Source organism: Pagrus major, chromosome 4 (genome assembly GCF_040436345.1).
Source record: "Pagrus major chromosome 4, Pma_NU_1.0".
Lineage (NCBI taxonomy): Eukaryota > Metazoa > Chordata > Actinopteri > Spariformes > Sparidae > Pagrus > Pagrus major.
The window spans coordinates 10928691-10938554 of NC_133218.1; the positions used below are offsets into that span (position 1 = coordinate 10928691).

General features: G+C 39.8%; 1 protein-coding gene across 1 annotated transcript; it reads right to left on the reverse strand.

Moving 5' to 3' along the window:
- Window positions 1-873: 873 nt before the first annotated feature.
- mesd (mesoderm development LRP chaperone) lies at window positions 874-5255 on the reverse strand. The gene is made up of 3 exons (XM_073465222.1): window positions 5098-5255; window positions 3070-3302; window positions 874-1725 (listed from the first exon to the last, which is right to left on the reverse strand). The coding sequence occupies exons 1-3, from the start codon at window positions 5251-5253 to the stop codon at window positions 1458-1460; spliced, it is 657 nt and encodes a 218-aa protein (XP_073321323.1). The 5' UTR covers window positions 5254-5255; the 3' UTR covers window positions 874-1457.
- Between the last annotated feature and the right edge of the window lie 4609 nt (window positions 5256-9864).

Here is a 9864-nt window from a genome sequence, read left to right on the forward strand (position 1 = left end):
CCCTCGATCAACTGTGGTCTGTACTGGCCTCTCTGTGTTACCAGTGTGTTGAGCATTATTGCTCAACACACATTGAGTCAGCAGTCCGAAGAAGTTCAGGATGTCATTAGACTTTATTCATATTCCTTCCTAAAATACCCCCCCAACCATTCATGGGGTCTGTTTAGGTAGAACTTTGCCAGAATCATTTTACATGCTTGGTTTACCACTGGGACTGTTGGACACACGAACACTGCTCCTGCCCTCTGGTGGTCACACCTCATATTGCAATGCTTAGATACTGACAATTTAAAGGCCACTGTCAGGCTTCAGGCCATCATCTGTCATGGTTGTATGTAGAGCCTGGAGAGCTGTAATATAGAAAGTCTAGACGTCACTGCGGATATCTAGTAAATTACTGACATATGTTAAAGTGCTGAAATATGCCTTTGCTGGTCTACTGACCAATATTTCCATGCATGTGTTACCTCTACTGTGAACCGATCACATCCACGAGATATAGCTTGATATTTTGAAATCTCCTTAAAAACACTTCATACAAAAATGTTAGAACAGGGTGACAAAATATCCCCATATTTTTGACCAAATGCCTCTATATTGTTACTGTAGGGATGAATACTGGTGCTTTCACAAAATCTGAACACAATGAGATTTCTGATCAATAATCATCAGTAATGTGGATATGATGACTAAGTGTGTAAACAAGTAAAACAGTGTGCTGAGTTCATCACTTTACAGCCCTTCATCATATAACCAGAGTAAAAAATAGATTATAGATCAGCCATGAACACCAGCAGGATAAGAAGTGAAATGTCCTCACACTGGAGTTCCAGAAGACATGTGACTCAAACCGAAGCAATGAAGGATATCTCATACAATTATATACAAAAGTTTATTTCAATGTTCAGTAAAAAAATCAGACAGAAAGCATGGGTGCTACTTTTGAACCAAATCTTGACGTGCTGCTAACACAGACCAGGACCTGAAGGTCTGATGACAGACTCCGTGTTTGTTCCAGAAAAATAGAAAAGAACAGAAATGTTAATCATCCTTACCTTGAGTAGCGTACCCTTCAAACAATATGTGCACGTATCTTTTTCATTGGGTGATAATCGAACAAGAGAACATAACTGAAGAAACCAGGTATCATTGACATTACGACTGATTTTAAGAGCTTGTTCCCACTCAGTGACAAAGTGAAACATGTTCCAATGAGGGAGAGGTGGAGAAAAGACAATACATCTTTGAGTTATGACACCAGCTCAGCAGCTGAGTTGAGTGTACTCAACAGGATTTATGAGTTTTCTCGTACCACTGACTGACTCTGAACCAGTATATCTTCACGTGGTCCTGCAGTCCCTCGTGAGTTCACTGCTCACAGATTGGCTGTGACAATAAACACTAGACGTGTAAAGAAAGGGGACCTGTATCTCTTCCTCTCCCTCAGTGTTATTCCATCACAGCTCCACTTTCTGATGGCTGGCGCTGTTCCCTTCCAAGTCGGGCTTCTTGCCCTCACTCTTCTTCTTGCCCTTCTTCTTGGAGTTGACTTCATTCTGCTGCTTGTGTTTGGAGTCGTCCTTCTTGCCAGCCTTCCCGGGGAACACCTGTCCCTCTACAGTGACGTCCATGCAGCGGTCCTGGGATATGAGGAAATCTTTGACCTCCCAGGCCATGCTGCCATCCCGCAGCATGAAGATCACCCTGTTGGAGCCCACCACGAACCTGCAGGAGGACATGTGGATGAAACCAGGTGCTGCTGTTCACTGCTATAGACTACTCTTCATTGCTGTTTTTAAGGCTGAATTAATTAATTTCAGCATATAAAGTTATATGCCATGTTCCAGTGACATGCAATTTTGGAATAAGAAGAGAATAAAGAATGGTGTGGTTAACTACAGTGACATGTTGAAAAGCACTGGAACAATTCAGCCTGATACCAACTAAATAGACCGAGCACTAATGAGTGTGTGATGTACAACACTTATCTTACATTTTCCTTTTGTTTTTATCTTGTATATAAAAGAACATATTTGAAAAATGTAATATCATAAAATGTAAGAAAGAGTTGCCTGAAATAAGGAGCCAATAGGTGCAAGGATCTGATGTGTTGTGATTCTGACAATATGTTTTTGGAAGATGAAAATATGAAGGGTTGTAGAAGATGTGCTCACCCATACTATGTTACAGTAGGAGAAAGAAGGATAGATTTGAATAAGAATGGGTGAGAACACATTGCAGTCATCAGAATTCAGCAAAAAAAAAAGTTCAAAGCAAATTCAGTAATATTAAGTCTAGTTTTAAATGAGTGCCATACATTTTTTGACCAGTATTGCACTTTGGATTATTTCTCTTGAGTTCAGCTCCAGACCTGTTTTGATCATCTGCACTGCATTAAAAAAGGGTTCACCACAATAACAAGCTGAGTTCTACATGAAAAGATGAATAAAACAAATGATAACTGTTAAGGGACCTTATAAAAAACAGTTGGAAAAAGTCACCCAACTGGTTTTAAAATGTCTATAATGAGGCCCTCATTTAGTAATAGATTATATGACCTGATGGAGGTGGTTAAAAGTAATGGTTGCATATTATCATTTGTCTGAAGTTACATTCTTCTGTCACCTGGAATTTCCACTGCTGAAGACGATGAGATGTAGTTGAAAGCTCCAGAGAAAAGCTAGTAGGTTGACTTGTGCCAGTGCTTTGGCTCCAGTCTTGAACAGCTGCTATAATGTCTACAAACCACCAGATGTCACTGTGCTCACAGTGTTTCACGTGTCAAAGCCTCAGATCTCAACAGGAGGAAAGCCCTGAAGCTTAATCAGGATTTGTTCACACATGACTCCTTATTTCTGATAGTTAATGATTTATTGGCTAGTCCAACTGACAGAAACAAACACCGACTGCAGGCCAAGCTGGTCAGAAGTAAGCCTACCCTCTCGAAAAGCTGCTACACAAAGTTGTTGTTTATCAAAAAACCTGCGGTAACCTGCGGTTTACGAGCTGCACTGGAGAGAAGCACTGATGTGCACGGGGTGTCTTTGACTGAGTTCGGTGAGTGACTACCTCTGAATGTCAAAGTTGGCGTTGAAGAGGCTGCCCTGCCACAGGCCTGTGATCTCCTCCGTCTCTTTCTCTGTGGGATCTCCTGACACTGTAGCAAACACCATCAGAGTCCTGCCCTTCTTGGACATCTTGAGCAGCTCCTCTGGCTTGGAGGCGTCCACCTTGGAGAAATCGATGGGGGGAGGAGACCTCTTGTGCTCTGGGAGGTCACCTTCCTCAATGTCATCATCCTCCTGTGGAACAAAGAGGACAAATTCTGTACAGTGAGTCATGAGAGGTTAAGATGGCCGGTACGTGATGAACCACTGGATAACACCGGAAGAGCCTGGCTGTAGTGTCTCACTCTCCACATGGCTGCAAGTGTTGTACCAAACCCCATTCAAAATACTGTGGCCTCGTACACTGCTCAGACCTCTTGAAGTATGTATTCACAACATTTCTACCTTCACATACACCACTCTTCAGCATGGCATAAATACAACCCAGTAGTGGAATGCAACACCGAAAATGTATTTACTCAAGTGGTGTACTTGAGTACAATTTAAGATACTTGTACTACCATTTCATAGTACTCAGGCCTGTCATGATAATGACGCTATCAACTTGTCTTACTAAAGCTGGACTCGACGAGCCGGTATGTCAACTTATAATCAGTGGCAAAGAAAAAGAGGCAAAAATGGCAGTTACTGAATGAATGACTCTCTTTATCCCTGTGTCAAATGTGTAATATCTATTTAAGTTCAGTTTTTGTTAACAGAGCTGGAGAGTCTCTTTCATTTAGTGATTTGGTTGTTTTGTTTTCTTGTCTGAATATTGACAACACATCATCAGATTATCGCAATTATTTATTTGACAATATACCGTCTCACTACTTATCATGACACTAGCATAGGTACTTTATACTTCTTCTTCATGACATTTCAGAGACAATTAACTTTACCACTTTGTAGTCAATCACATGTATCTGCATATATTAGTTACCTGCTCATTTTTCAGTTTTCTTAAATGATTGGTTACACTTAATTCCCAGTCCAGGGTTTTCAGATTGCTTCACACCAGTTCCAGAACAGCACAACACTTCAAAATGCAAATTACTTCTTACATCCAAGCATAACTCACACAGAATTTGTCTCCCAATAAGTAAACTCAATCATTCACTGATAACATTATAACACAATATCCTAAAGGCACTGACAGTAGGTAGTATTACTATCTTCTTCTGGCTGCTCAAAGCATGGAGATCTCATTTGTGATCCACATGTCTGATTTACCACAGGGTTGTTATACGCCCGTTATATGACCTTCCTGACGCAACCCTCCCCTTTCATCCAGGCTTTGGAGTGGCAATTAGGAATGCACTGCACTGCCCTGGGGTTCAGTGTCTTGTTCAAGGACACTTCGACATGTGGACAGGAAGTGGTGGGTTTCAAACCGCCGACATTGTAATCAGCAGACAACCGGCTCTACCTCCTGATCCACAGCAGCTCTCAGCTGGTGACTGCTGTGATCTGAGTCACTAGTATCAGCACTGTTGTGGTGCTTGAGTTTCAGTTGAGTGGGAAGAGCTTCAAAGTAAACTTAATAAGAAACATGTTGGCATGGAAAAAATTTGAATGTCTATTAAAAAGGCATATCTACATTAATAAATCAGTTATAAAAAGAGGCCAAGACTGTGAAGTGATGTGACCTTTTCAGCTTAAACCACACCTCTGACACTCCAGTACAGTGGCTAGCTGCATTTCACTGATGATACATTTAAAGTGCAGGACTTGTACTTACAGCAGTGCTTTTCATAGTGGTTACTGTCTAACACATAACTAATATTAACACTACAGATCTAATGATGGACACTTATTTCTATAAACTACTGACTGTTGATCAACTATTAGCGGTCTAACGTTAGACACTGAGAAGCTCATGTTACTGATGATGTGTGATTAGCTAACAGTACATACCTTGCTAACGGCTAGGCTAGTAGCTAGCTAAAGTCTGAAGGCTGACTGACTGACAACCAAGACGTGAACGCACCTCCCATTGTTCCAGGAGCCGTGCCATGTCTGCATCATTGTAGTCTCGGATATCCTTCTTTTTCTTGGGCTTATCTTTGCTTTCAGCCGCTAAAATGCAAAGCAAATATGTGCAGAGCAGGAGCACCGCACATCTCCACCTGAAGTCGGACGCCATACTTACAGATGGAGCGTTCTGATTGGCTCTGGAGTATGCCGGTCACGAGACAGGAGAGGCGCGTCAGAGCAGTAAAATGCCGACCGGTAGCACGAACACCACATGAGGGAATTTCAAAATAAAGCCAGAATGAATCAAATGTAACATCTTGCTCTCCTTCTGCTGAGCTGCTTACATTTACTGTTAGACCCGCCATATGTCTTAAAGGCATTTTCGCTCTCCTTACGAATTTTCCATCCTCCTGATGTTATACTAATGGTGATATAATAAACTATATTTACATAGCACCTTTAAAAACAGAGTTTACAAAGTGCTTATGATGTTGATTGTCAACGTTTTAAACACATATCCAACAGATAAAAACATTTCTAAGCGTGGGCCCACTTATGTCTGAATGATCACAATGAACACAAAGTGATGGTTGTGATCTCTGATAATAATTTAAAAAAAAAACTGATTACACCGTCCAGTTAACTGAAGTTCAATGAATCTAACAAATTAAATTTCTCATCTATATCATTTTAGTGTGATCTAATTCTATTGCTGTTCTGTTCAGTCCACATCAGATTACTAACCCATCAACGTTAAACACAGGCTGGCCAAAAATACCATCAGGTACCAACAACTGTTTATAGCTGAATGTGCCTTCATCCATTTGTTTCTCCTGGACTGCAATCAATAATATAATATCACAAACAAGAGGGGTGACAAAGTACACTGGTGCTTGTAGGACTCCAGTGCCCACACTGAACACTGAACAATACTCTGTGGTCAGCATGTAACAGCTCTAGTGATGTGCGAGTCATGAACGAATCGTTCAAAACTCGAGATTCTTTTTACTGACTCGGGAGTTACGAGTCATTGTCTCCATTAACTCGTTCACTGACTCACAGCTGCTACCGCCAGCTAACTGCAAAGAGGAGACATGCCACACAACTGTTATTCTAACTGCAATTGCGTAAATGTATCAAGCTAGCTCTCAGCTCACTCGCTCTCCCTCCCAGCTCGTAGAGCCCCTCCCTTACCTGAGAAACTCGCATTCCGTGGCGCACACTCTGGGTGACTGACTCAAGTGACTCAAGTGACTCGAAAACCCGATTCACTTTAGTGAGTGACTCATACAAACTGGAGTCAGTAAAAGGACTCAAGTATACCATCACTAACAGCTCCAGCCCGTCTGATGTGTTTTACAAGGTACAAGGTAAATGTATTGTCATTTTTTAAATCACAAGGGTTTAAAAACTGAAACAACGTTCGAGTCCTTTGAGTCCAGCTTCATCTATTTTGGAAAATGCTGCTCCATAATATGGTGGTCTGGCATAGTATTATTAGTTTTTAGACAACAACGGAGCTCTGTGGCACAGAGAGAGTGTATCAGGCTTTGGATACATAGACTTGTTTGGATCAATAGAAAATTACCAGATCTTTCCTTTATATACTATAGTTTTGAAGAAAGGTGCTTTTTTGATTTATATCACTTTAGCACTTTAATGTAAATATGGTCAAAAAGCACACTAATAGAAATATGTCCAATAGTAAGAGTCAGGGAGGAAGCTCCATCATGTTCAGAGGCAGGAAACACAGTGGGCTATAAAATAAAGGTCAAAAAACAGAAACATTACTTTTCCTCATGTGGCTGTATTATTGAGACGGTTAGAAAGCAGTGTGAGAAGGTCACCAGAGCGCAGGGTCGTGCAGATCAGAGATCAGCCTAGCTGACAAACTGTGGAGCTGTTTCCTTTCTGGCCGACTCCACCCAATGGCACTGTGCCCCGTGCAGCTGCAAGCCCCACTGACAGTACGACAGCACTCACATTCACTCACAGTGTGTTCGTCATAGCCTCTTACCACCAAGAAAAAAGGGTCTGATACCGCGAAACATGAGCTTCATCATTCATCATTCCCTATGTACAAACTATAGAATCTGTGATCCTTTGAAAGATACACAAGCTATTCAGTGAATTACACATGCCCAGTATACCCAGCACACATGTACCATTCCTGTAATGTTCACCAAAAGCTACAAGTTAAGTAACATATCTCTGTAAAAATGTGAATCAGTCCATTCACCCTAATATATATAAACAGTGATGACTGCCTTCACATCATCACTTAACATGTAAAACAAAGATAATGTCTTTACTACAAACCTATGTCTGCTCATTCATTCAATTCAGAACAAAATAACTAAATTCAGGACCATGACACAACCATTCACAGTAATTTTATTAGTTTTGCATACTTCAATAAGAGGATTATGTAAACATCTATTCCTTATGAGTCAAACACACATTGTATTAGTGTCTCAGTGCTCCATTAAACACAACCATAGAGCCATACTAAAACTGGACTGGTTTCCTTTATTCTTAGCTCATATCATCCACATCTGTGTCTGGTGACTGGATGACGTCTCTGACATCATTATTCTCAACAGATACAGGATTCACATTTCACTGCCCATGAGAAACACCACAATGTGAGGTTATGGAGCAGTCATGTACCAACCAGTGCAAGTATACAAATATATTTTACTAAATTATGTGCCATTTAATACGGTCAAGAGCCAACACCAAATCTGCTAAGATGTTTTAAATTTAGAAAATGTCTACTGCTGTTTCCTCACAAAGCAACACATTTGCTAAAATGAGTGATGTAACCTTACACATTTCAAATACACATCCTGAAAGAATGTGAACACCAAGAATGTGAACACTAATGAGAAGTAGTCGGTCCAGTAAAGTTTCAAGTTTATATTATACTTACTATTACATAGCACTTTAAAAGCAACACCAAAGTGCTTCATGAAGACAGACATATGTATATAAACAGAGGCATAAAGACACATATGTGCACAGGCAAATATTAAAATATAAGCAGGTTTAAGATAAAGTGTATTTACGCTGTGCTACTCTACTTCACTCCCACTTCATGCTACTTCTTCATTATATTTCAAATATTGTACGTTTACTCCACTAGAATTATTTAACATAGTTAGTAATTACCTCAGTTTAAAATGTCATAAAAATATATAATCATAATAGAAAAAAGGGCCTTCAAAATAATGGTTCTTTGCAATGTCTCATTTCAACCAGCTACAATAATAACATGCTGACTACTTGTTAATATATCAACAACAATAATAATAATAATAATATAGTATAATATAATATAATTTGTATTGCAGGACTTTGACTGACGTACTTACTTTTACATAATGGAATTAGCATAATTGGGTTCTAATAATTTTTCCATCACTGACTTTAACAGTTAAGGAGTCCAAGTCCCCACTTCCCTCAGCACATTTTAATGAGGCGTCTCAATACAGCAGTGTAGTCTGTAGTCCTTAAACTTGGAAATCAGTTTGCATGTTTGCACATCCAATTCTCTCGTCTCAAAGTCTGTGAGGTTTTGGAATTAGTTTTTAGTTAAATGTGTGAAATAAGGTGTGTGGTAACCACAGGCTGAAGATATTTACACGCTTTGTTCTATGACATAAAATACATCATTAGATGTCCCACAGTTTAATAATAAAGCTCTTATGTGTGTTAAAAACAGCAGTTGCTAACAAGTGTCTAAATGAGACTACAGAGGTTGTCGGGGACATTAAACGTCTTCACAGCGAACACGATGACTCATCTACTCATTAGTCCGTCTGTACAGGCCCACTTTAGTTACACACTATTCTAACTCTGACTTCACAACTTGTACATTGATCAGTTTATAGAAAACCTGTATAGTAATTGTGTAGTAAGACACTTAGTGGTGGTGACGTTTAAGTCATGTGACCGTGATGTCGTCTGTTTATAGCCTAGCATTAGCTTTTTACTGCTACAGATTTAATTTAAACTCAAAAATCACAAAGTGGTGTTCATCTGTGAAGATTATCCTGATGAACAAAACATGTAAGTATCATAAACTTGTGTTTGTCACAGAGAATATTTTCTGAAATATTCAAAAAATCTCTTTTTGTCAGGGAACCAGGGCCATGCTAACTTCAGGGAACCAGGGCCATGCTAACTTCAGGGAACCAGGGCCATGCTAACTTCAGGGAACCAGGGCCATGCTAACTTCAGGGTTAACCTACAAAAACACATCATCCCTGCACCACTCTATATTTTATATTACAATTTTCAAAACCTTTTGGTAAATGTAAATGTTTTATATTTTACACAAAGCATTTGCTTCCTGACACAAAAGTCTAAATGCTGTTTTAGAAGCTTCTTGTGTCGCCAGGAATACAACTCTGGTATGGATGCTCATTCAAAGTTGTAAAGGTATTATCATTTATATTTAGATAGAGTATTAAAAATGCTCTAAACGGTTTATAAAATATCTATTCATCCATCAACCCATCACTCAACTTTATTATAGTTTGATATATACTCTATGTTTTTAAATGTAGAATCTAAACTCTCCTCCAGGCTCCTAAAGCCCCCAGTTTCCCAGAGAAACATCGAGGAACGGACGACACCTGTGGTCAACCAGTGTGGTCGTGGCTGTAAGCTAGGGTGACCACAGCTCTGCTTTTATTTTGAAAAGCAAGCTTCCGGTGTCACTGTAGCTAGCTAGGCTATCGGCTCACTTGACGCAGCAGGGATGTCTCATGGCAGA

Bases quoted from the DNA above. Each gene is read 5' to 3' on its own strand.
- mesd (XM_073465222.1), bottom strand. From the start codon at position 5,253: ATGGCGTCCGACTTCAGGTGGAGATGTGCGGTGCTCCTGCTCTGCACA. The intron at 3,303-5,097 runs GTGCGTTCACGT...TTTGTTCCACAG, and splicing joins GGCTCCTGGAACAATGGGAG to GAGGATGATGACATTGAGGA. The intron at 1,726-3,069 runs GTAGTCACTCAC...GTCCTCCTGCAG, and splicing joins GCCAACTTTGACATTCAGAG to GTTCGTGGTGGGCTCCAACA.